Source organism: Astatotilapia calliptera, chromosome 22, assembly GCF_900246225.1.
Source record: "Astatotilapia calliptera chromosome 22, fAstCal1.2, whole genome shotgun sequence".
In the NCBI taxonomy this organism is placed as follows: domain Eukaryota; kingdom Metazoa; phylum Chordata; class Actinopteri; order Cichliformes; family Cichlidae; genus Astatotilapia; species Astatotilapia calliptera.
In genome coordinates, this window is record NC_039322.1 from 5,526,019 (window position 1) to 5,553,782 (window position 27,764).

Genomic DNA, 27,764 nt, shown 5'->3' on the forward strand with positions numbered 1-27,764 from the left:
AGACCAACCTGTGTGAATCCTTCTCTCTCATCAGAACAGAAAAAAATAAAATCACCGAAGCGTTTGTTGCTCGTTGCTCCCCTTGCGTCGTTCCTTAGTGGCTCTTGTGCTGGGATCACCAGATATAGTTCTGTGTATTTGGACAGGTGCACGCTGGACAGCCCTAAGCCTGCTGTTTTTCTTTTTTTTTTTTTTTTTTTTTTTTTAATTTCAGTATGAACTAACAAGATTAAAATGATTTATTATGCTGCCAATACCAGCTTTTCATGTTTATTTATAATTCATTTGGGTTAATAAGGCTGCATGTAGAGTTCACTCAGTGCACTATAGCTGTTTTAATTAATCTAGAGATGACGTGCAGTAGTTTTCGCCCCCCCTGTGATCAATCGCGACCAAGACTCTTTGTGGTTGACTACAGCCTCTGTTACTTAGTGAGATTTAGAAGTGCTGGAAGGTAGGTTTCTTTAGCCGTTTAACCCGACTTTTAGTTTTCATTCATGCTGAGCTAATCTAATCCACTGTTGGACATGGCTTCATGTTTAACATACACATATTGATATCACATGTTTCATTTAGCCCATTGCAAGGAAATGTTTTTTCTTTTAAGTAATATATTGGTTTAATCTCATCTCTCTAGGTTTGCATCCCTTGACAGATTGTAAAGTCGTGTGCGCGTGTGTGTGCGTGCATACGTGCTAAGAAAGGGCCTCTATTGATGTCATCTGCTCAGAAAATGGTTCCAGGAACTGAGAGCAATGAGAAAATGGGGAGAAAGCTGATTGAGTTCCAAAGTCAGTCAGAGCAGGAACAAATTAGGGTACATTAATGTTGGAAATGTCATTTTTGAAAGCTCAATTTATTTGTAATATTTGTAATTTTTCTTTTCAAATCCATTTTTGTCACGTAAATAAATAAACATATTCAACGATTAAAATGCTGCAAATTCTTTACAGCATGAATATCTGGAATATATATGAGTGTGTAATTGCATAGCACTACCTCTAATCCATGTGTGTTTGCATGTGTCTGTGTGTGCGTGTGTGCATGTGTGTGCATGTGTGCGCATGTGTGCTTGCCATGTGCACCACTAAGGGACATGAGTACATTAAGATAATGTATCTTTCCTGACCTCATCTCTTTCTAGCCCAGCCCTGGCTGTGATCAATAACCTGCTGTGTGTTTGGTCTTTTTGTTTTTAATTATATATATTTGTGCGTCACCAGCACGGTTACAACAGCTACGTGTGCGTCTACTTGCCAGGTCGTTGTCATGCCAATCACAATGTGTTGAATAGATGAGCAGAACTTCCCATTTGTTTTAATGGGGCCTGTCTGTTTAGCAGCCGCTCGTTCTGTTTGTTTTCTTAGATTTCAATTAGAAGACAACACCTCAGGACTTGCAGTGGTGCAACTACACACGCATAAGCACACTTGCGCACACGTTATTGATAAAACGCCTCTCGGATAGAAATAAAGGAGCACAGATTACGTGCTTTCTTCCCTTCTATCTGTATATGAATCTATATGCATTGTGTGTGTTGCAGCTGAGTGATTGCATTCCTGTCTGCTATCAATCAGACGCAACGCAGCGTGTACTAATTACAGTGTTGTATGATGATTTATAAGCAAAGCAGCAGCAGCTTAGTCACAAACTGCACTGTCAAGCACCACATGTATTTGTGTGTGTGTTTTCCTTGTCACCATTTAAGACCATTTTCAACATGGTGATTAACCTTTTCTTTTACTGTGAATATACAAACCATAACACAGCATTTGTGCTAACAGCTGTATCCTTTTAAGTTTGTGGCCACGTGCACAAACACAGAATAGATCACGTGCAATTTTTGTCATTAGGAGGCAAACTTGGAGTCAAATTACAGAATTTAACACTTGATCACAGTTAACAGCACTTTCTCTGCTATTCTACTCCTTTGTCTCCCCTATTCATTACCTGGAGTGGTGCCTAATTAACACTGAGCGAAAAATGTTTATCTAGGAACAGAAGATTAGCAGTTCTGCACCAAGGGCGTATTATTCAACGGTATAGAGGTATATACCTCTGAATATACTGCATGAATATCCCTTCTAACAAAAGACTATACGTCCTCTCAAATGCTTTCATTGCATTAGCTAATGTCGATTATAAAATGGAAATTACCCCTTCTGTGAACACATCTGCAGGAACACAGGTTTTACAGGAAATTCTTATGTTAATTCAATTATCATGTGTTGATTTAATTTTCAGTGAGAGCCATTTATGGTTTTGATTCTCCAGCTGAAACACCAGCAGCGTGTGCATCTTATATCACTGTTCTTGATCATGTCTGCTGAGCAGCTGTTTTGCAAAGAAGAACAAGTTCTGTGTTTTTGATCAGCGATTCTGCCAAATGGGAAGTTCTGCTTACTCTGGCCTCACGCCGCCATTCGTTAGTGTTTTGAGTCACTCCTTTAACACCAGGGGAGCAGACTTTAAATTGCAACAATAAGCCTGTCTGCATAGCCATAGTCAACACTGCTGATATGCATCAAAGTTATTTAATCTTTCGCAAACTCTTTTGAGGTAATTTGAGTGCTATAGGAGTTCAGGTCAGAACATTTCACGTCTCATCTGGGGAATGAGAGCGAGTCTTGTTTGTTCTAAATTTAAATGCTTTGCCAAAATTGGATGTAAAAGAGAGATGCGTTTGAGTAAATGCTTACATTGGAACAAGCCATAGTTCAGCTGGAGACAGGAAAGAAGGATTGAAGCTGTATGAAGGCCAATATAACAATGTTTGCTTTTGCCTCTAATCAGACAAGACACTTAATTAAAATACAGTTTTACACATGTGACTTGAATATCGGTCTGGTTTGGGTGTTAAGGCCCTGAGTGAAAACCAGTTCTTTCTTTTCTGGGATATGTTATTTTTGTTTAGATTTTTTTTTTAACCTGACTGCTTTGCTGGGGGTCTGTTTGCTGCATGTCTTCCCATGTAGATTATTCAGTGCAGTGACTTGCAGAAAAATCTTTCTGAAACCCATTTTTGAAATGTGGAAAGTTATACTGTGAACTATACTGTGAACTGTTTCAGACTCATTTTATAATCCATTTTCTAAAGGTTTCACTGTAGGGAAAAATGACTCTGCTGACGTTTTTTAGAAACTATATTCACCTCTTTCTGCTGAGTTCACAGTTGTGGCTTTTTATCAGGCTTCATGGTTATCATCACTTTCTTGGCCTTATCAATGCCAAGCACGAGCACACCAAAAGTTTCTGCTGGTGTTAATATCTGTTTTGTTATGAAGTGCTATAAAGATTGGTTTTCTTAATGGTTTGCCCAGTAAATGGGTTTGACTGGTAAACAGGTTCAAAGTAAAATTTGCAAAGACCAGAGAGCTTAAAAACACAGTTTGACGCCACAAATAGTGGAGACGTTTTTGATCATCGTCAGCACCATCTTTGCCATCAACGGCTACATTTTGATGACGTTTGGTAATCTTCAGGTCTGTTTTCATTTAAGCAGCTGCAATGGAGCAGTTGTGGTGAAATTAACTTGTTCAGAGGTTTGCATCTAGCTCCACTGGCTCAGAAAGCTTCTGGATGTGACAGTGCTCTTGCCAGGGTGGCTGGTTTTCATTCTGAGCTGCAAAACGCTGTATGTCAAGCATTGTCATCATCAAACCTACTCAGATTAAACAAACAAGTAGCGCAAATGTCAAGCATACCAAATCATCTGAAAACTCAATATTAAAAATTCTTCCTAAAGTTCAAAGACCAGACGTCGTTTGAAATGCAAATAACTAAGTTAATGTTTAGTGGAAGTGGTCATATTTCTGCTACTTTAACCACCAAGGCATCGGCAGTCTTTATGATGTTTCATTCATAGTCACATCAGGTGAAATATTCAAAATTACTGTGATCTTGTTGCCTTTGAAATGTTTGATTGAAAATCGGAGACCAGGTCTGCAACCACTCGCAGTCGTTACTATCTTCAAAGTGAATTTGATTCATCAAGATGGTGATTAAATTGCAATAAGACAATCAGTCTATTAGTGATCTAGCATCCATCCATCCATTCACTTCCGCTTATCCTTTTCAGGGTCGCGGGGGGCGCTGGAGCCTATCCCAGCTGTCATGGGGCGAGAGGCGGGGTACACCCTGGACAGGTCGCCAGTCTGTCGCAGGGCTAACACACAGGGACAAACAACCATTCGCACTCACATTCATTTTCACATTCACACCTAGTGACAATTTGGGTTATCCAATTAACCTATCCCCACAAGCTGCATGTCTTTGGACGGTGGGAGGAAGCCAGAGTACCCGGAGAGAACCCACGCAAACACGGGGAGAACATGCAAACTCCACACAGAAAGACCCCGGCCTGATGTTGGAATTGAACTCAGGTCCTTCTTGCTGTGCGGCAACAGTGCTAACCACCATGCCACCGTGCTGTGATCTAGCATTTTATAATTAAATCTTTGTTCCAGATCTGTTACGATCTATATGTACAGTAAGTGACATTAACTTCATGCATCCAGTTTCTGGCCAGAACCTCACAGAATTTCAGAAAGTCCTCCACAAATAATGATCTAGGTGCTGCAGGATGGTGATACAACTGCAAAATTACATAGGTTATCAGCAGCCTTGCTTTTATATAGGAACAGAGCCCAACCAGATGGCAACCAATTGACTCGAATTCCCAGTTGCAAAGGGGTGCATTGTATACGAGTTGCGCTCATCTGCACAGATTGACTGAGATTGATTGCAACATGTTGACAATCTGTCTGTGTTCATATACAGTTTTAGACTGCAAAACCTGAAGTCGCTCCAAGTCGGACTGCTGTTGCTTTGAAACAGTTTGCCTCCTACCACTTGGCTGGTGGTCACCTGTTTCCAACAGCAAAAGGAAGTTTCAGTGCAATCACCAGTTGGTGGTAAGGAGCTTCCCATCCTATTTGTACTCTTGAATGTGGGTAAGAGGAGGTATAAAGACTAAAGTTATGGTTCAGTCACACAAATCTGACACTGTCTTTATTCCTAATACCGATGTAATTTCCCATTCCTAACCTTTGGTTGGTTTCATACTGTACACTGCAGGCGTAGTTCACTGACTGTGCGAATATGAATGACATAATGGGTAATGCGCTGTTGACATTGTTGGTATGAAATGAACAAATTAGTTCCTGCTTAGCATTTAGACATGCCATCTGCTTTTCTAAATAGTATCAGGCCATGCTCAATTGATTTCCATAGAAGCGAGACAGGGCCGGCAGTGCACTAAGTGCGCTGAAGGTTGTGTGTTAAGGCACCGATTCTCATTACATTGAATGCAGCGGCATACTTTTACAAGCCAAAATATCACAATAAAACTAATTACTTGCTTGGAAATGTCACACAAAGGCTTGTTTGTCCATACAAGAGCAGGAGTGAAATTTAAAAAGCTGCCACCTAGAAGAGCAAATTGCAACTGCTCTGAAGGTGCTGTGGTAATTAAGTATCAGGGTTTTTAAATGGACAAATTATCATATAAAATACATTTTGACCTTTTATTTATTCTGAAAAGCTTGATTGAACATGGGTGGTTTTTCACTGTGGCTAAAAACACATTTAACACATTCACACTAGGGCTGGGACAACGCGTCGACGTAATCGATTACGTCGACGCAAAAAATACGTCGACGTAAAAAAATCTGCGTCGATGCGTCGTCACTTTCAAAAAAAGACATGGCGGCAGCGAGTAGCGAAATCATGAGTGAGGCAGTTGCAGTCAACTTAAATCACTCCACCCGAACACGCAGTTCTACAGTATGGGGATATTTTAACAGAAAAGGAAGTGATTCAGTCGTCTGCCGGCTTTGTGAGGTGGAAATGGCCTATCATAAAAGCACGACGGCTATGCACCAGCACCTCAAACGACTGCATCCAGGAGCAGCTTCTGCAAAGGACAAACCACCGTAAGTTTTCAACTTTTTTACTAACGCTAGTTTTTACCCGTTAATTCATCCAGACCCCCCCGCCCCACGTAGACGTACACTCACTCATAGACACAGAGATAAACACCCAACCTCCGTAAATGCAAAACTAATTTAAGCTGCTTAGCAGTAACATACAGCAGCTGCTGTTTAGTTGTTGTTGTTTTGTTTGTGGCCCATGCTGGCAAAATGAGTCGGAATGCACGCAGGCTGATTATCAGAATCGGCGAAAGACAAAAATGTGAGACAGCGAATTGGCCGCAGGAGAAATGTTAACAAGGATAATGCACCACCTGCTAAACGTAGCCGTCGTGGACACTATTACAACATTGTTAAAGTGCTTGCAAAAGCAAAATGACAATGAACTCTTGATTTGTCAAATTTAATGTGTTTCATCCTATTTGAACGCTGTTTTTATACATAATGCTTCTCCAGCTTGATCTTATAGGTCAAAGTTATGCCATCTAATGACTAGAAAGCAGTGCACCAGTAAAGGTGCCATCAGCTATGGCTATTTAAACGTTATCTTTTCCAGCCATCATGATTACTGCATATCATATGTTCAACATTGGGGATTATCATTAACCTCTTACTGTTATGCTATGAAAGCACATGGCATAACAGTATGTGTGTATCTATCTATCTAGCTCAACCAGATCCTTATCAAATTATTTTGATATTATGCTTTCCATATAATTATTTAGTAATTATTCGAATTCATCTGTGTGCTGTGTGTGATTTATGATTTCAGGAATAAACAGAAAAGTCTGGAGGACTACTGTCAGAGAAGAAGTACACCATGCACCCCCCAGGAGGTGGCTGTACTTACTGAGAGCGTCTTAGCTATGATTTTAAAAGACAAGAGACCACTTGCTGTGGGTGAGGGATTCAAAGAAATGCTGACCACTTTCCAACCAGGTTACACTCTGCTGTCTAAGCGTCATTTTACAAGCATGATGGAGAGAAAGTATGAAACTTCAGTGGAGAAACTAAGCAATGAACTAAAAAAAGCCACATCCAAAATCTCCCTTACCACTGATGCTTGGACAAGTCTGGTCACAGAGTCCTACTTAGGGGTAATTTGTCATTTCATTATTTGTTCAAAGACGCCATTGCTGCTGTTTGTATATTATTAATTTTTTGCTATGATTTCCTTTGTTATATTTGTTTTGCAAAACATTTAATTTTTTGTTAAAAACAGAAGATTGCAGCACAATGTTATTGTGGATTTTATTTTGTGAATGAACAGCACTTTTTGGCAGAAAGCAAAGTGAATGTTACATTTTGTTTGTTTAAAGACACCATTGTTGCTATTTATTTGAAATGTTTTGTTAACTTTTCCTTAATTTTATATATGTTTGCACATTTCATTTCTTGTTAAATGCTATCTCTATTGTATTGATTGTACGACCTCTACAACTTTATTTTGCAATTGTTTTTTTATTAAAAGGTCTTCAAATGAATAAATTTGTGTTTTTCATTTATATACATAAATTAGTAAATGTGAAATTGCTATACAAGTCAAATAATGGGGGAAAAAATCATTAATCGAATCGAATCGAAATCGAATCGGTTTGAAAAATGACTCGTTAGATTAATCGATGCATCGAAAAATTAATCGCTAGATTCATCGATTAGGAAAATAATCGTTTTGCCCAGCCCTAATTCACACCTGCAAGCCCTGCCGCAGTGTGATAGTATAATTATGTGGTAATAACACATAAAAAGTGAGTCTGTACCTGCAGAATTGATAGTTGTTTCGTACATGATCCACTTTCTGAAGCGCAGTAAAAACAAAAGAACAAAAGAATCATTCAGATTTTGTAGAGCTGTTTTTAAGGCTGCCGCAATTCTGACATTAGCTCAAGTACCCACAAGTATGCGAGTACTTGAGAAAACAGTTTTGTTTAGTTTTTATACCATTAACAGATCATGTGACAAACATGTTGTTTCCATACTGCAGCTCTTAAACAATAGGCAGTTTGTCTCCAGCACTGAATGGACTCCAAAACAAGTGCATTGTTTGCAAAAGGTCACTTCACCCAAATAACTGGAGAGTTGTATCCTTTCACAGTAGTAGTTACAATATAGTTACATATATATTTATTGTTATTACATCATTGTAACCGGTTTGAGATGAATTAATCTTTGTGACATGTTGGATGAAACCAAATGAAGATACACACTGTGGTCATAAGGGGATGATACTGTTCGCAGTACTGTGATAAATTAAATAAAACATTTTTTTATGTGATATAAAAGTTTCATATTGTGATATTACTGATATAGCAATACCGTGCATTTATTTTCCTACAGCGAAACAAGCCCAGGCATGTCTGAGAGGAGGAGCTGCATGTCAGCCTCTGATGAAGTGTCAGTAAAAAGGAACTTACTCAAACAACTTCCAGTGAAACACAGTCAGTTAGAAAATGTGCCAGAAAACTGTTCCAGCTATAGGTGCAAACTATAAACTTGTTTCACCACTTGAGACAAAAAACACCGAGTACACAGACCAGGAAGCCACGGAGGAGACTGGAGAAGCTGGTGATGTGTGACCCAAAAGTAAACAAATGACTCAACTGAGCATGGGTGGGGCACTCGCTAGTTACACTCCTTATAACAGGAAGACTAAATGGTGGGTGGAAATTACTGATGCAGTTACATGGTGGAAAGGCAGCATCTGGTTAAAGACCTTGACTGAAGATACAGCATCCAAAGTGTAAAATATTTGTATTATGTGCCAATACAGTGGAACCCCAACTTACGAAATTAAAAAATGGTAAATGGGTTTCAGAAAGATTTTTCTGCAAGTCACTGCACTGAATAATCTACATGGGAAGACATGCAGCAAACAGACCCCCAGCAAAGCAGTCAGGTTAAAAAAAAAATCTAAACAAAGTCTTTCGTAAGTCAAAATTTTCGTAAGTCGAAGCACCTTTTTCCATCGCCTTTTGAGTGAGGCGATAATGGCTGAAGACACGCTAAAACTAAAATTTACATTTACGTTAATTAATGTACGGGCATTTTCGTTATGCGGGCATTTTGCCGTACCATGGGCAGAAATATTGCCGTTAAGTGCCTTTGTAACTTGAATTTTTCGTTAAATGGGGTCTTCATAAGCCGCGGTTCCACTGTATCATTCTGCTCCAGAGGAGGCAGAAGGTTAAGTTACATTTTTGTTAAAGTGTTAAGCAGTTAGGGCTGCTCGATTATGGCAAAAATGATAATCACGATTATTTTCACTGAAATTGAGATCGTGATTATTTGACGATATTTATTTAACCCTTTAAGACCTACCATAGAACCAAGTCCGCCAGAGCTTATATTATTTTTTTACATGTTGTAGTGCCATTTGTGGGAGCATTTCAAGTTGCTATACAACTGTTATAGCCCATATTTTAATAATATGTATGCATTAAGTCCATAGTAACTACATTAATTGCAAAAAAGTGCAATAAACTACAAAAAAATTGAAAATTGTTTTTGTTTTTTAACATATATTTCTACTTGGAGAAATTTAAGAGGTTTATCCCTCAAAACTTTAAATACAAAAAAGTTTATTTTGAGTGTCTTCATAGTTTTATTTTGGAGATACAGCAATTTTTATATACTGCAGGAAAAACAAAAACAATCCTATGATGCAAATTTGCAAAGAAAACAGCAGGTGCATCAAAATAAACTATTTCCAGCAGTGCAATTCGAGTTCTAAGCATCCCAGAAACTATTCAGAAAAGTCAAACATGACCAGTATAGGCTTTTAAGGCCTACAAGTAAAAAAAACTACATTTTCCGCAAAAATGACATCACTTCCGGTTTCGGGCAGGAAATGGCGGACATGTGATAGTTAGCGGTGACGTCTGTTTCAATGTGCGAAGTGTTACGAACAGCTGATCGGATCGGCAAAGCCTGTTTCTGGAATATTATGTTTTTGTCCCTGCAAGCGCTTTTTATGCAATTTATGTGGAAGGAAACCGTGACCGAGGACAAGCTGATGGCATAAGATGTAAGTTTCATATGCAAAACAAATTATTGCGCTAGCTTACACGGTTCATGTTCTACAGGGATTTAAAAATAGTTACACAAAACAGAGCGTGCTGCTCTGACCGGCTTTAAAGGGTTAACAATAACAATGTATTGAATAATGACTTTAAAAAATAATATAAAATAGTGTGCAACACCACTGAAGTTTTTTTTACCTCTCTTTTCAACCAATGGCAGTCACTCTCCTCTCCAAATAACTTCTGCTTAGCTTTCCGAGCTTCCCTCGGGTCCTCTTAATCAGCGGTCTCCAACCTTTTTTGCGCCATGGATGGTTTATGCCCGACAATATTTTCACGGACCGGTCTTTAAGGTGTCGCGGATAAATGAGGGAGGGGGGGGCTAATAATCGGCTCAGTCATTTTTAATGATCGTTGAAAGCCCAGATCGTAATCGTGATTAAAATTCGATTAATTGAGCAGCCCTATAAGCAGTTGTGTTATATTTAAAATTTCCAGGAAAAACACTATCTAGGCTACTTTTATGCTTACACTGGGCTTATGCTCTGTCACTACTATTGCAGTATAATGCTGATGCTGCTGGCATCTTGTAGCTGTAGATTCACACTTTGTATTAGGTAGCCTGTCATCAGTGACAGTAACTCATTGGAAAGGAAGGATGGAAAATGCCCTTATTTTTTTCATGCAATAACAAACTGCATGCAGGCTGCTGCCTGCAAACTGCAAGCTGCGATCACTGATAAAACCTTCAGGTTTTTTCCTGTATTGTCACGAATATCATTATCTCAGATTCCCTTGAAATGTTGGGAAATAGCTTTGAGGCTATATTGTCCACCCTTAGTGTGGGAGGATGCTCAACAGAGACCCAAAGTGTCTGTTACATCATCAGCAGCAGCCTAAGCTGCTGATACAAGGTAGGATGGATCTATGCTTTCATGTTGTTTACACCAAATTCTGACTCTATCATCCGAATGCAGCAGAAATCAAGACTTTGCAGACCTGAAAATGTTTTTCCAATCCTCTATTTTTTCATTTTTGGTGAGCCTCTGCCATCTCAAATACCATGTAATTGGCTTATTAGATAGCTGTGTTAACAAGTAGTTGAAAAGGTGTACCTATTAAAGTTAGTGAGTGTACATTGTTACCTTAGTAGTAGCTAAGATCAAAGAGGGCGATGTGCTCACAGATTGTCCTCAGCTTGACCCTTGAGTTTGCCTTATAATGAAAAACCACAAAAATGGTTAATATTCGTGGTAAATTGATGCAAAATCATAGAGTAGCAGCCGTGCTGCTGACAACCATCCATTTTCTACCCATTCCCTTTTAGTTTGAATATGTGAGTGGCACCTGTTATAGACTGTACCCTCTCCAGTGCGTAGCCTGTCTCTCGGCCAAAGTCTGGGACAAGCTCGAGACATCTACCATCCTGAAAATGGATGGATGTCAGCTGCCTGTAGATACTGCAGCAGAGTTCCTTTATGTTATGAAAAAGTTAAACTTGTCAAATCTGCAGAGTGCTTTTCTTTACATTAAGTGGCACTGAGCTCAGAATATGACTAAAGCTAAGTCTTTCCAGCCACCTCTTGGCTGCATCTAATTGACTTGAAAGTTTAAAAAGGCACTGGCAGTTTGACAAAAGCATGCCCTCACCAATTACCATCAAATTACCTTAGAGCAAAGCACTCAACTCTCTGCAGCTGGGTAGAAGGAAGCTGTGGTCGCAGTGGGCAGCATCCAGGTGTGAAGTGGATGTTAGATTGAATAAGAAAGCTTGGCTGAAAATGGGCAAAGATGCACGGCAAATCCTTTGTGGAGTAATTACAGATAAATAATTCACGGTAAATAATTGAGACATCAATTTACTTCTCATCTGAGCAAATCTCCTGCCAGTTGAACCGTGGAAGAGAAGCCAGCACTTACACTCGCTAAGAACTATAAGGCGGATCAGGACATAATGGACGGGCAGTGGAGCAACTCTGCCCGGGCTATCAAACCTTGCCAGACTCATCTGACAGGTGGGCGCATATGTCATTCCTCCGCAGAGCCCCGGCCATCACAGGTGCGTTTGTTTTCTGCCAGACAACTGCCCTCTAGGGTGGATATTTAATTGTAGCCTCGAGCCAGTGTTGGCGCCGGTTGAGATAGTCGAGGGTCATGCAGGTCGATGAGGCCAGTGTGGCTTCTGACAAACACACATGACCAGACACAGACATACTAATCTGTGTATACACACACATCTGTGTATTTATCTGCTTTAGAAAAGCACACAACCACATACAGTAGAGGCACGTAACACAACTTGGCACACACACACCAGCTGGGAGGTTGTGACAGGTCACAGAAGAGCCATTTATCATATGCTACGATAAGAGAGAGGAGTAATAGGGAAATAAAAAGGTGGTGCGGGATGAACAGAAAACAGAAGAAACTGATGGAGAACCCTGCTAAATGTGGATAGAAATTCAGCAAGAAAACAAAGATGGAGGTACCGATAGGAAAGGGGTAGAAGAAACGAGGAGATTGGGAGCAGAAAGACTAGAGTGTGCACAGGTAAAGAGCAGGAGAGTCACAGAGTGAAAGAGGACCTGCAGTAAAGAGAGAGCAGGTGGACAAAAAAGCTCAAATGAGAAAAAGACTGTGTGAATGATTATTGTTAGACGCACACGATGACAGATAAACAGTGTTGTCTCACTTTACTGTGAGGGACATTTCTGCACAGAGCTGTCAATAGGAGACTTGCTTAATATAGTACATAAAGAAGGTAGTGTACCTCACACACAGTTGGCTCCCAGCCCTGCATCTTGTGTGCTGCTGTTGTTGGTGGAGATGTGGCGACATCTAATAACAGGGATGTTATGCTTCTTTGTTGAGATAAGCTTTACTCTACTGTTGGTCCTCTTGGACAGAAAGCTGAGCTACTTTCTTTATTTACTAGAGAGCAGAAAATAAAACTCAACAGGAAAAAAGAAATCACAAGATAATGGTAAGGGCAGGGAGAGATGGGGATGGGAAGAGCCATGTATGATATTTAAAGTGCCGTGGTAATGAATGAAAATAAGCAAGGCAATAACAGCAAAGCTTTGCCAGTGGGATAGTCACGAGTAAAGTGCCTTGTGTCCTTCTCTTTCTTTCCTCCGCTTCATGTGAGTAAGGAGTCTTCTGTTACTTCAAGCGGATTGTTTTTGCTTTGCATTTTTGAGACAGAATACCCTCTAGATTTCCTGACATTTTCCTCCAGCTTTTTATAAACACTCTGGAATCTGTGCAGGGCGCAGTGTTTTTTTTTGTTTTGTTTTTCCTGCCATAATGAAGGACAAACATGACTGTTAGTCATAACCTTTCTCTTTGTAGTGGAACCAGTGGCACATCAGAATATACTAACTAGGAAACAATTGAGCTCCAAGGCGATTGAACAATAGCTGGTATTTAACGATTCATGGGCAGATTTTAGTCTTTCATCCATTTATTCTCCTTTTTTTTTCCTGTTAAGAAATGCCAACATACTTTCTTTACTTCACCATTTCCCCCCCATTAAAAATGTCCTGAAGACTGTAAATTCACACTTAATTATTGACTACTAATTTGATTAGAATGTACTTAATGATTAACATTTAACCATCACAGCTACCATCAAATTACCATGGCTTTTTAGTACGCTGCTTCGGCATTTCATTGAGGTATCTGATGTAGTTTTTGTGCATTCATGTTGCCAAAATTTCAAAAAGCATGCAATTTGTTTTTATTAAATAAATAAAACAATCGCAATTTGGAAAATTGTGGCTACAACATCACTAAATAGAATGCTCAACACATTTATTAAACCAGCTGCCATTAAGACAAACAAATATTTTAGAAAACTGTTGAAAAGTTGTTTTGAACTAAAATTTATGTAATTTATCGGACAAATAATAATAAACTGAATCCATGTTTTCATTTGATTGGGCAAATGAATCAAGTACAGCATTTATCACCAAAATGAATTTTTCTGTTCAGGAACCCAAACAACTTACTGTAATTTGGCATCTTAATCAAAAAATAGTGCTTTTTTTTTTTTTTTTAACAGCTTTTTTGTTAAACGGTAAAATTGGAGAATTCATCAATAACAACAATAATTATATTTTAGCATTAAAAATATAATTTTGTTTAAAGAGCTTGTGCATGCTGGTGGATAAACCTTTACATAAACGTTTCGTTGGACAGTACCTAATAAATTTGTTAACCTATAGTCATATAATTTCTTAAATAATGTTCATTCTCAACAAGTTTAAGGTCAATATTTTTATGATGTTCAAACTTATTAGGCTAAATTTGATCCCTTTATTACCTTTTTTATTGCCCTCCGTGCACAGCCACTACTGTTTCACCATCAGCTCCATATATAGTTCCTGTGTGATCATAAAGCTTACAATGGCATTTACTGGCAGATGATAATGACACACGATGAAGGAATCACACATGAAAAAATGTGACCTTCCCACTGGGTTTTTTGAAGAATGCAGCATGTGTTTCAACAAGACCAGACAGATCCTGACATTACAATCTCTTTGCAGAACCCAACAGTGCTACTGGGTATCTGCATTCTATGTATTCATTATTTCAATAATAAGAGTTTCCTTTCATTCCAGACTTGGTGGCAGTCTGTAGATTGCAAATAGCCGTTTTAACCAAAGTCTTATCAACTTGTGGTTGAAAAATATTACCTGGCTGCACATATCAGAATCAGAATCAGAATCAGAATACTTTATTGATCCCTGGGGGAAATTATTTTTTGTTACAGTGCTCCATTTTAAACCAACATTAAGACAAGACAGACAATACGCTAACTAAGAATAGTACAATATATACATATATATACATACATACATACATACATAAGTCACTTATAAATAAATAGTTGGAAAAGAAACATGTGTAGTTGTAGCAGCAAACAGTGTGTTAAGTGGATGCGTTGTACAGGGAGATGGCCACAGGCAGGAATGATTTCCTGTGTCGTTCAGTGGTGCTTTTCGGTAATCTCAGTCTCTCACTGAACGAGCTCCTGTGACTGACCAACATGTCATGGAGTGGGTGGGAGGTGTTATCCAACATTGTCTTTATCTTGGACAGCATCCGCCTCTCCGACACCACCTTGAGGGAGTCCAGCTCCATCCCCACAACATTGCTGGCCTTACGGATCAGTTTATTAAGTCTGTTGGCATCTGCGACCCTCAGCCTGCTCCCCCAGCATGCAACAGCATAGAGGATCGCACTGGCCACCACAGACTCATAGAAAATCCTCAGCATTTTCTGGCAGATGTTGAAGGACCTCAGTCGCCTCAAAAAATAGAGACGACTCTGGCCCTTCCTGTAAAGTGCTGTGGTGTTTTTAGCCCAGTCCAGTTTATTGTCAATGTGTACTCCAAGGTATTTATAGTCCTCCACAATGTCAACACTGACCCCCTGGATTGAAACAGGGGTCAAGTGTTTCCTGGTCTTCCTGAAGTCCACGATCAGTTCCTTGGTCTTTGCCACGTTGAGCTGCAGATGATTCTGCTCACACCACGTGACAAAGGAGTCGACCACAGCCCGGTACTCTGTCTCATCATCCCTGCTGATGCATCCAACCACCGCAGAGTCATCAGAAAACTTCTGAAGATGGCAGGTCTCTGTGCAGTGGCTGAAGTCTGTGGTGTAGAGGGTGAAGAGGAAGGGGGAGAGGACAGTCCCCTGTGGTGCCCCTGTGTTGCTGATCACCTTGTCAGACACACACTGTGGGAGACGTACATATTGTTGTCGTCCTGTCAGGTAATCAACAATCCAGGACACCAGAGAAGCATCCACCTGCATCGCTGCTAACTTATCACCCAGGAGGGTCGGCCTGATGGTGTTGAAAGCACTGGAAAAGTCAAAAAACATGACCCTCACAGTGCTCGCCGGCTGGTCCAGATGGGTGTAGACACGATTGAGCAGGTAGATGGCACCTCAGGCTGATCCACAATGGCATTTTTCACTATTTTAACGAATGATAGATGAACCCATCAAGCGCCAAGAAGTGTGCGTAGGGGGGCTGTGGTGGTACACTATATCAAAAGAATTGTCTGAGCTGAGAGGTCTTGTGTGTTACTTTGTGTAAAAATGCCATCCGACTCTGCACACTTTATTCCTCACTGTAGTGTCGTTCTCTGCTGCTTTTCCGCTGGCTTCACCTAAACAGGTGCGACATAGCATGCGCTTGATCAGCAAGGTCACTCGTGGGCTGTGATGGACCTCTCTTTCTGTCGCTATTTAGTTGAGAAATTCAGTGTGGGCGACCCTTTATGCACTTTCAAGTAGCACTTCATTGACATTTGGACCTTTTCAGAGAGGATTTATGGGAGGTGTGGGTTTGCTTTTCTGAGTTGCTCTGGAAGATTTAAAACAGGGAGATGACAATATCAAGCAAATAGGGGTCAAGGCAGGTCAAAACTAGGTCAGACATGTGCGTGAAGTGGATTAAAGAGAGTATGTAGGCACAGGGGGTAGTAGCTGATAGTAATTTCTTTATACAGAAGCATTCAGAGCTTACAGGGCACATGAAAATGAGCTGTTTTGTTTTATTATTTTTTTAAATGCACAAATGCTTTAGCTTTGTCAGACAAAGAAAATAGCAAAAAGACATGCAAAGTGAAAACTGCTGACACCTGCTTCAGTTTGTGGCCTGCATTCAAACCTATGGATAGGCCAGCGTGCTGAGAGCTTAACCAGGACTTCAGTCTTGCTTATGAGTCAACTCAGCGCACATTTGAGAAACCCCTCAGCTAGTGTGGTGGACAAAACCCAGGAAAGGCAAACACAGGCAGCTCAGTTAGAGCAGATAAAACGAAAAAGGGAGGAAGTGAGGATGGAATAAGAGAGGGATAGATGGGAGGAGGAGAGGAGAGAGCAGCGGCTTGCAGAATGAAAACAGCATGTAACGACAAACAGATATGTAGTAATGATTGTGTGCGAGTTTTTGTGTGTGCGTGCGTGTGCAGCCTGTTTGTCCTTGCTTGCCTGGTTTATCATTAGACTGCACATTGCAGCTGTGCATGGAGAGCATTGGTGCATGTTTTAGAGACGATAGAGGGGAGTGATATGAGGAGGCGGGTGAAGAGATCCAGTGAGGACCTCAGTCTCCAGACCTTTGCCTTTATATCTCCCCAGTTTCCTCTGTAGTTCTCTCTCTGCCTCTCAGTATTCCTGCATCCCTAGCTGTGCATTTTGGTGAGCTGTGTTTGTCATGGCTAAATGGGAGCTTGGCAGCAACACATGCCAGCTTTGTTGTTCTTTTCTGGAAGCTGCAGGGGGAAACGAGGAGCGGGGGAAGCAACTGAGGGGGAGAAGAAAGGCAGGATTGCAGGAGACCTCAGGACATGGTGTGCGCCACAATGTGCAGGCCATGGTAACAATAGAATTACAAGCATTGGCATAAACTCATAAACTCTTTCAGTGTTTCGGGATTGTAATTCTCACCGCACACATGGAACTGTGATGCTAAGTGAGTGGAAAAACACACGAGCAGGGTTTGAGATGTTTCCCGTGCAAGGCTGAATCAGTACAGCAAGGTGCTAATGTGGCATTCAGCATCTTATTGGATGTACTTTAAGATATCTTAGGTTGAGAAATTCATCTAACTTGACATTTATGTCTTTATTGGTAAGAAATGAAACCAATGTAGAGTGATGATGCATTTTATTTCAGCACACAGACACAATAAAAGGAGTTCCTGTTGTCTGTAAATCTTCCTTTGCTACATTGTTTTTCATTGTTTCACTGTGGATGAAGCAGAAAAGTGATTTCCTGTTAATTATTCTCATAATAGTCTAATTACTGGGTCTGACCATGCAACAGTGTTGCAGTCATTTCTGAGCCCATAGTGAAGATGCTGCTTTACAGTTTACTAACTCTGTTGGTTCAAACTGAGAACACACTATACAATATGCAAGCAGTTACCACAAGGCTCGGGCTAGCTGAAGCTATAGTTTCAATTCAGATGTCTGACTATATCAACAGTCTGAATGGTGACCAAGAACACATTAAAGACTGTAATTTGTAGGAGTTTGAGACCAAATACACCATAAGCCCCTTCAAAGTTGGTCAAATTCCAGTTCGCGTGTGTCGCAAAGCTGCCGAGAAACAACTTGGAGGAAAACTGATGCAGTATGAGAAGGATTACTACAAATGGCAGCGATTCATGCAGTTTGGGAGCATATGTATTCCAAATGTGGGAAACACAGAAGACGTATGATAATTTAAAGTTAGTATTGTGCTGGGCTACCGTGATCCACCAGAACAGCACGTGATTCTCCAAGTTTTTGAAACGTCATTTTTCTATAAATGTTTTCCTTATTTGGTGTTTTGGTGATGGTGCAGGGTAGCACTGTCCGATATGTTGACCACAAATCTCCTATAGATGTTTAACTAGGTTGAGATCAGGAGATTGCAGTGGCTGCGGCACATAATTTGCATCATTGTCTCCTTTCTCAAACCATTGAGTGATCATTCATCCCCTATGTATGGGAACCTTTCATTTTGGAAAAGACCCTTCCCACAGGGATACAGATGTTTCCTCACACGATAAAGGTGGTCACTCAGAACAACTTTGCACTGATGTGCGGAGCCAAATCATTTTTCCAGATCCACTCCCTGTAAAGGTCGGAGGTTTGGGTTTTCTTTTCTTTTCATTTTGTCACCAGTCTTTAGGACAGCGATATCAAATTCATGTGTGTTTGAGAAGTAAAGTCTGCATTTGACATCTGAGACAAAAGCAGCTCTGAAAGCTATCACCAGGGAGGAAAATGTGGTGCATAATAATTGCTTAGTTTTGTCTTGGCAGTTGTCTAGGTTACCCCTGTTTCCTGTCAGGGGTTAATCACGGATATGCAGCTCTTACCCTGACTTGAATGTGGTGAGTTTGACTCGTGTTTTTAGCTAAATAATACGCTTAATAAACAAGAAAATGGCAAAGCTTGCCTAGAAAGAGCTAAGTTCTACATTTAACATTTTGCCATAAGACCGAGTTTATGCTAACATTATCCATGAATAAAAAAATACATACTTGATGATTTGCTTCAGGCGCTTTGGTGCAGCAAAGTTTTGGTGTAAAAATCTACTTTAACAAGAATTCAAGGCAGCACCGCGTGGCAAGAGGCGACACCAGACGAACACAAACATGTCTGCGAGCTCAGATAAATCACTTGGCAACAAAAACGCCATATGTATTCCTTGTTATTGTTGAGATGAAAGATAGTCTTTCTTCTATTGTGAAGTCCCATAGCAGTGGAACGGAGTGCAGTGCTTGGCATCTCAGATTCATCAATCCCTGTGTCTCAACCTCCTGTGTAGCATGTTTTATGATCTGAGCAAACTGTTAACTTCATTTGTTGGATACACTGGGTTTGACTTTTATGTAAAACAGCACTATTACCAGCTTTGAAAGAAAATAGAATTTTCTACAGCTTTGAATGTATTTGCTGAAAAAAACTGATTTTGAACATGTCCTCAAGGGCTCAAGACTTGACTTGTGGTAGCCTTAAACAGCCTTAACAGCTAAAACTACTCTGTCAGTAAGTAAACTATTTATGATCCACATCTTTGAGTTCATGTTGACAGTGTAGAAATGTGGTGTTGAAGCGATATTTATTTTTTAGTGGGTGAAAAATAAACACTTGGCTGTTTTCATTTATAGATAGGCGTATAATTAGTTTGACGATAAAAATCGACAAATAAAGGATCGTGTTCAAACTTATGAAACTGCTTTCCTCTTCAGTTGTGATGCTACTCTGCTACATGTAAACAAGAGCCTGTACCAAGTATGTGAGTCTACCATTGCTGCATTGCTCCAGACGGTTTAAAGGAATTCTGAAGCACAGCTGCGTTGGTAAAAAAAAATGTCTTTATCACAAAGGTAAAGGAATTTGAATACATGATGAAAATACTCAAATACAGTGAAGATGCTGCTGTTTGATGTAAATAAAATCTACTTTTCAGATGCCATTTTAGCATGCGGAGTCTGCCTAAACACGTTTACAATCATTAAAATGTTGAAGGATTTCTGGGCGAGGGATGGAATAAACCGAAGAGAGGAAGGGTAGCTGTGCACGAGCCCACAGACTACTTTCAGTGTCACAGCAAATGCACTTTCCTGACTGTAAAGTCGCTGCACACACACTCACGCAAGCACATACAGACAATGGCATTGCCTCGGGGAACGCCTGGCTGACTTAGGCCCCCGACTCTGTTCCTCCTCATTCTATATGCCACTTTTTTCCCCTTTTTTCTTTTGCCTGTCACATCCACTTTCTCTTTTTATCCGTCTCCATCTATTTCTTACTGTCTTGTGGGCCGTTTCTGCCTTTTGACCCTGTTTACTGGCTTTTCCCCTATTATTTCTTACTCTTTAGAGCCCTTATTTAGTCTCTTTTTGTTTCATTGATTCCCGTGTTTTTCATCCATCTCTGTTAATCTGCTTCATTCAGATTCTCCCCATTTTTCCCCTCCCTTTCTTGTCCCTCATTAATTACCCATCCCATGTGTTTTATCTTTCTGTCTCTCTGTCCCCTGCCTTCCTCCCGGGCCCTTGTGCTTCCTTTTTCGCTTTCCTTTCATTTTCAGGCTTCTCCATCTCTTTTTCTCTCGCTACCTTTTTCTGCCTCATTCTCATTTGGCCTCTCATCTTTGCCCCTTCCGTGTCATCTTGCTCATTAATTTTCTCATCTTTAGCTGTCTGTCTTTCTGTTTCTCTACTGCCTAGGCCTCTGTCTGCTTCTGGCTTATCACGCAATGATTTCATTAATTCATTATGGTACCCAGTCAAAGAGCTTTACGTGAATATTTCCTCCATTCTCCCTGCCTGACTTTATATGGTGGCCTTCATGTGGAAAAAATCAAACTATGAAACAAAACCAAAAAAACCCATAATAAATAAGTTTCCTGTGGAAATGCATTTGTTACACAATGAAGTTGAATGCTTGATATTATCATGTGTGCTCAGTGTTCCATCTCATATTATCACTGTACCGACATGCCACCTGTCAATCAAAGTTAGGCTGCGCTGTGGCTTTTTAATCCTCACATAGTTTTACTGTTGAAATGTCAGCCTCTGTGGTTGGAGCTTCTTCCTCTGAGGCACTCTTATGTTACAAAATAACAACTTTACCTTTTTGGAAAAAAAAAACATGGTAACATTGAAAAACACATTATTCTGTGGAAAAGCTGCAGACATGCTAATGTCACGTGTAAATATAACACAGGTAAAGGTCAGAAACATGCCTTATATTAGGTTCTATGACAGGTATATACTGTATAGTGCATTTTATTTTTTGCAACATTTCACAAGCCTGCATCTGTCCTCTGATTCACTTTCTTTCACAATACTTTTTCCTCTATTTTCGAGTTTGCCCCACTCATTTATCTTACTCTGCTTCCATTGTTATTTTCCTTTTCCAGTCATTCTTTACTCTTTGCTTCTCCTTTTCACCTCTCAGACTCTCTCTTTCTCTGCATTGAAGCAGAGCAGCATAAAGGGCATTAATGGACAAAGACAATCACTGTGAGAAGAAAGAGAAGAGAAACGAGTTAGTGTAGGAAGTCCAAAATCTAGAGAAAAGGGTGAAACGACAGATTTTCACACTGTGGTTAGCTCTTCAGCTCACAAACTAAAAGGACAAACAACTGCCGAAACTGTTGTTTCTCATGTTGTTTTACCAACAGCAATTTTGAAGGTCAAGAAAAAAAGTCTTTTAAAAAGCTCAGAATACTGGAAAAATCTAGGTCTGCTGAGGACGATCATAATGGAGCTTTCAGCTTTCAACAGACACTTTAATGCAGGATCTAATGACACTGAATGATGCATACATCTTGCCATAAATACAGAGAAAAAAATTGCATTGAGACTCACACAATGAGGATGAGGCGTGGAGAAAGCTTTGTTGAGTACAAAACATGTAATACAAGTTGATGATTTATGAATGTGTGTGCGTTTTTTGGTGTAAAATCATGTATTTATCATACAACATGCCAGGATATTGATATGGTGCATTCTGTCACAGATTGGAACTGCGATTTTATTAGAGCCATTTCGCTCAGCGTGGAATGCAATGAACCAGCGAGATTGCTGTTATCGCGCAGTGTGTAGGGGCCATAAGAGAGAGATTTACTGTCACATTCGAAGCAAAAGAACAACTCAATAACAACTTGTGCCACAAAGACACAGCAAACAAAAGACACCATATTTAAAAGCAGTTGAGGGAATGAAGGGGGGAAAAGAGGAAGTGAGAGGAGGGAGGATGAGCGTGTTGGCTGCTTTCAAGGCTCACAGGAGCGATTTTCTCCCTCAATAGGAGTACTTAAGGCTCCATGGATTATTAATGGTCTATCTCTGAGGAGCAACCCCCCCATCCTCCTCTTTCTGTTCACGTCACTGTTCTCTTTTTTCCCTTTTCCCTCTCCTTCCTTCTTTGGCACTCTCCTGTGTGTGTTTTCATTTATCTCCTCTTCTATTCTGCTCATTGTCTCTCTTTCTGCCGCCTCCTCCCAAGTTCATTTCTGCCTTCTTCCTCCTCAATTCCCACTTCAGTTTCCTCTTCTCACGTGCTCTTGACCCACCGCTGCCTCCCAAGTTCATCAGTTTTTCACTTATTCCCCTATTTTCAATCTCCTCTTCCATCTAATCTCCATCCCCTCTCCCCTAGTCCATTCCAGCCTCGGTTCATCTTTTTTTTTTATCATTCTCTTTGTCTCCCCTTTTCAATACCTACCTCAATTTCATCTTCCTGTCCAGCTCCTTCTCCTTTCGCTCCTTATGCAGCCTATTCTGCAGTTGATCTTTATTCCTCCCACCCCACATTTCATTGTCAGTGGGCTACATTTCAGACTTCTATTGTAAATTTGCCTGTGTCACATTCCTGATGGATCTCGCAGAAACTCTGGCTAATAAAGTACCTTACACAGTCAGTGTGATTGGCCAGTGGGGTTCTCACTGCATATCCATGTTTAAACAAATTGACATTTTGACACCAAGTAGCTCAGGCTGGTGCTCCTTATTATCCACCCTGGCCTTCCAAGTTCATCACATTATCTGTGAGTGACTAAGGGATGTTCAATGACTTTTTACTCCTTCCACTTTGTTAGAGGATACTACTTTTCTTTTCAAAGCTCTCCGTTAGTCTTTTATGGTCCGTCTCCACGGTGTCTTTTAAAAAAAACAAAAAAAAACTTGTACCACTGTCATAGACTGTATATAAAAGATGGAAAAGGCCAACATGGTGGCACTTATTTGGTTTGCAAAGTGTGACAAAGGTGTGACATGGTGACAATGATTTACAACGAGCCAAGAACTCATCAGGGAAGAGTTTACTGAGGTCACAGAGTAAGGGACCTGAAGGCTGTTTTCCTATAACTTTTATACAACTGAGAGTCTCTTTGCAAGCGGAGAAGTTTCCTCCTACTGGCCGGTGAAGACACTTAAACATTCGTTTCATTTTTCAGGTCGAACGTTACCTCCACTGTCTTTTCTAGATAGTCTCATTGGTTTCTTATCAGTTGAGTAACTGCAAAAGATGCCTGTTAGGTGCTCTTCCTCCTCTATTCAGTTTAACTCAATTCAATTAAATAGAATTTTATTTACATAGTGACGAATCACAACAACAGTCACCTCAAAGTGTTTTATGTTTCCCACCAAACAGTGGGAAAGAAACTCCCTTTTAACAGGAAGGAACCTCTGGCAGAATTGTGCTGCGACCAGCTGGGGGTCTCACAGCTTCTTCCATGCATGCACTCACTCAGTCTGTTGGACGAAGGCCTCTTGTGTGTTGTCTACTCCAGCATTTCAAACTAAAATCAACAGAGTGGCTCGTTTGCAAACTTTCTGCAGATGTTTCTGAGTCACGCAGGACAACCTAATTTGCATAAACTAGCCTAGTTTACAAAAATGAGGTTTGAGAAAATCATCGTCCTGTCGCTCAAAATGCGACACATTACCAGAGTGCGTTGCATCATGGCTGTTTACATAAACAATGAAAAAAGTGTGTGATTGAAATGACAGGTTCTGTGGGCAAGTTCTGCACCAGCTGTCTCTTCCTTAAGTATGTGTGTCACTTTAAAATAATAATAGTAGTGCTGAGCACTGCATTGTTAATAAATTGCTCATGACCTTGAGTCTGCTAAGGCGCCACTGTAAGCACACAGTTTATTAGGTTGAAAGCTACTTAAGAGCATTTTCCAACATGCTCTATAATGTTTGTTTATGTTTCCAGACCAGACCTCTGCTCCTCTTATTCACTAACTCTTGTTTTCACATTTGTTTCCATCAGTTTCGACTATACATGCAAAAAGACATTAAAAATGTTTCATTGCACGAGTTTTGGTAAAGTTTATATCAGTATTTCTGGAGTTCTGTCATTCCGGTATCACACTGTGTAATGTCGGCTCAGTAACGGCCTGATATGAGGTGTGAGGAATGAAAATGAGCTTTGGGACTGACAATTTATTTTGTTATCTAGTCTAGTGTTTAATAGCCAAGACAACCAATTTTGCTTCAGTGGCACCTTCCCAAAGCCCCGGTGGAGAGGCTGCAGCAGGTCAGAACTTTTTCTCCTCTCTTGCCTCGTTTAACAAGTATATGCTGACACTGCTGATCCCAGAAGTCTGCCCGAGCCGCCTCCTCTTTGTTAACTTGCTAAAGACTTTAAGCTGTGATTGGATGAGGTTCAGTGTGCGGATGGGCCCGTTCGTGTCATAATGACCTAAAATGAGATCTTAAAACATATTTTCTGTGGTATTAGTCGTCTCATGTTGCTTTAATAATCATGAATCTTAGGTTTGAATCCTCGCTGATATTTGCCATCTCACTGGAATGTTTTGTGTTTGAAATGAAGCTTGTAGATGATGATTATTCTCATTATAGATTAACCTCTTTATTGTTATTATTATTTTTAATTGCCGGTTAAACTCTTAAGTCTCTTAAATTGTTAAAAATGCTGAAAATGACTTCACGGTATCAGGAAGCCCCGGGTCACTTCTTCATATTGTTTGTTTTGTCCGGACAACAGTCCCAGAGAAAGGAATTCAATTTACAAAGAAAAGAAAAGCACAATCGAGAAGCTGGAACCTGCAGCTATTTGCTGTTTGTTCTTACTTTCTTTGTGTTTAAGTCATTTACAGAAATTATTAAAAAAAACTGAATTAATTTTCTGCATCCTAGCGACTTAATGTGTTCAGGTTGAAATGCAAAGGCACACAGAAAAGGAAAGATGACAAAACAAACTATTTTCAGCTTTCAGTGTTTTTCTCTGTTAAGCAACCATTTAGTTTTTCAGTAAAGAGCTAAATTGGGGGTTGTGGTCGCGGCCTCTCTCTCTCTCTGTCACTTGGTGGTCCAATTTTCTACCCTTGCCTCTCCCTCTCCCACCTTGCTCTGTCCATTTTGTCATTTTACCAGCACTCTGTCCTTCTCTCACTTTGCTTGCTCTCTTTCCATCCCTCTCAGTGGCTCAGCTTGTCAGTCCATTTTGCTTGTTTTCTCTAAGCCATCCCCTCTTTAGTAGAGATGCTCTTAAGCTCCTTGTTTTCCTCCTCCTCTGTGCCTCACTCTCCATCTGAGCAAATTGCTTTGGACGATGCATCCAGGTTGGAGTGTCCTAGTTTCTTCTTCCCTCTCTTTCTTCCTCTGCCCATCTTTGCATTTATTTATTCAGAGAGGAGAAAAGACAAGGAAGAGGGAGACGAAGAAGAGGAGTGAATGAGAAAAAATACAAGCGAAGGTCAAGCGAGAGGATGAGGGTGAGACTAAAACAAATAAGAGGATAAGAGGAGTGAAAATAGTCTTAAGGGGCTATAAATTGAGTTTCTGTCAATATCCCTTCCTGCTTGCTGAAAGAGGATTGGTAGCAGTTTCATCTTGATGTCCAGCAAGCAGCGGCACTGCTAAGCTTTACAAAGTGGATGCCTGCTGTTCATGTACTGATGGCAAGATATTTAATTCCTCTAATTTAGATTATTAAAAAAGGAGTTAAATAATGAAACTTTTTTGGAATAAATGCTTATTAACTACCCAGGATTTAAGAAGATTGATGCCATTGTCAATTACCCCCCAAAATACAATCAGCTGTATCCAAATGTGTCACTGACTGCTTTCTACATGCATACAAGGATGACTATAATTGGATTGCTCGGCTTTTTTCAGTCAACAAATTGTTCAGCACATGACCTCACCAACATAAACCCAGTCACTTTTAAGCTGTGAGCTTCAATAGTTAGCAGGCCCAACGGATCAGCGGGTTTCCAGTCTTCATGGTGATATTTTGCAAATTTATCTGTGGACTCCCTCTTTCTGTTAACCTTGTAGCAAGAAACACATTAGCCAGCAATGTCAGTGGTATGCTTCTTAGGAAGTTAGAGATGTTTTTGTTCAGCCAAAATCTTTCTAGTCTCCCAAAAAGAGGAGACTGTAGCCCACTTGGTATCTTTCTGGAAAAGAAACCGAATTAAAGGAAAACACAAACGAGTGAAATGACAAACAGAAAAGCAAATTTATCTGTTTTTTTTGTTTGTTCCAGTTTTACTTTTGGATTGAAAATAGCGGGAGAGAAAAACAAGATTCTAGTAAAACATGGTGTTGATGTTTCACTGTGTAGTTATCAGATCTGATTAAATATAAACGTTTGATCGTTATGGCCCATGTTAACCCATTCATCACTTTAATATAGGTATTGGAGACTGTGCCTGACAAAAACTTGAGGAGTGATTCCTCTGAGACTGCTTGGTGTAAAATTGCATCTCTTCCCAAGTTAATATCCTGAAGTACGTATTCAGTCAAAGGTCATTTATCATTTTCTACTGTGGTGTGACATTTTGTTATCATCATATCAAAGAAGACTTGAGTCTGATTTTGATAAAAAGTCTTTTTTTCCATATCACTGCGGACCATCTTTTTTTATTTCTGTTGACTTAAAAAAGAAAGTCTATTATACATAAGCAAATGAAATCTAACTTAAGATAAGCCACTGAAAACTTGCTTTTTATAATGCTGATGATTTTCCTGTTGGTCTGGTTAAAACCTCTCTGGAAATATGCCAAATATTTCTCTCTGCAGTAAAAACCCTGAAAACTTCAGATCCAGCTACTGGAGCAGAGCATAATCTCAGACCGTAAGGAGATTGTACTGTTAAGTTATTAGTCTGCAGACCTTTCTATAGAGAATTAGTAGTAAAGGAAGTAAAATCATAACCTTACACAGTTGTATGGCTTCTGGGGCGCTTGCAATTTCATTATCCCGTGTGAGTATGTTTAATGAAACACAAAGGTTGGAGAGTAATTCATTAACACTGCACCAGGCAAGGTTTTTATGTAAGGAAGCATTTTGCTTATCAGTCTAAATCCCAAATTGGGGCCACGACAGAGAATAGCTTCCCATTTCCACTAATTGGGATGCCGTAGACTCAAACAGTGAAAGCATAAGGAGAGACAGCATGGCAGTTGAAGAAAAGGTGCCAGTTATGAAAAGAGAGAGTTTGAAGAGGAGAAGGTTGAGTTCATCAAATGAAGACAGAAGGGGAAAAATGATTTGGCTGATTGGCAGAGAGGTGGATCTGCTGTCTAAAGCTGATGAAGGCAAATGATTCTGTCGTGTCATTTTTTGCTAGGAGCAGTAAGCACTCTCCCTGTGAGGCTGGCTACAAAGAGTTAAAAAGATTATTGCAGGTATTAGCTGCACAGCGCTGTGCAGGGCTTGCACTCATTCGTTCATAGAAGGGGAAGGGATAGAAACCTCATTTTGCAGGGACAAAAACTGTAGAGAATAATGGAGGTCCACTGTGTA

At 40.1% G+C, this 27,764-nt stretch overlaps 1 protein-coding gene across 3 annotated transcripts in view; it reads left to right on the plus strand.

Annotated features, from left to right (window-relative positions):
• Positions 1–27,764, plus strand: part of LOC113014137 (nectin-2-like) — a 321,873-nt gene that overhangs the window by 30,381 nt on the left and 263,728 nt on the right. The window contains exon 1 of one of the 3 annotated variants that reach the window (XM_026155451.1): positions 10,968–11,964. The exons of the other annotated variants lie outside the window; for them this stretch is intronic. Coding sequence (XP_026011236.1) covers positions 11,904–11,964 — 61 coding nt within the window. The 5' untranslated portion in view covers positions 10,968–11,903. Of the gene's footprint in view, positions 1–10,967; positions 11,965–27,764 lie in introns of those variants that run through there. 3 annotated transcript variants of the gene reach the window in all.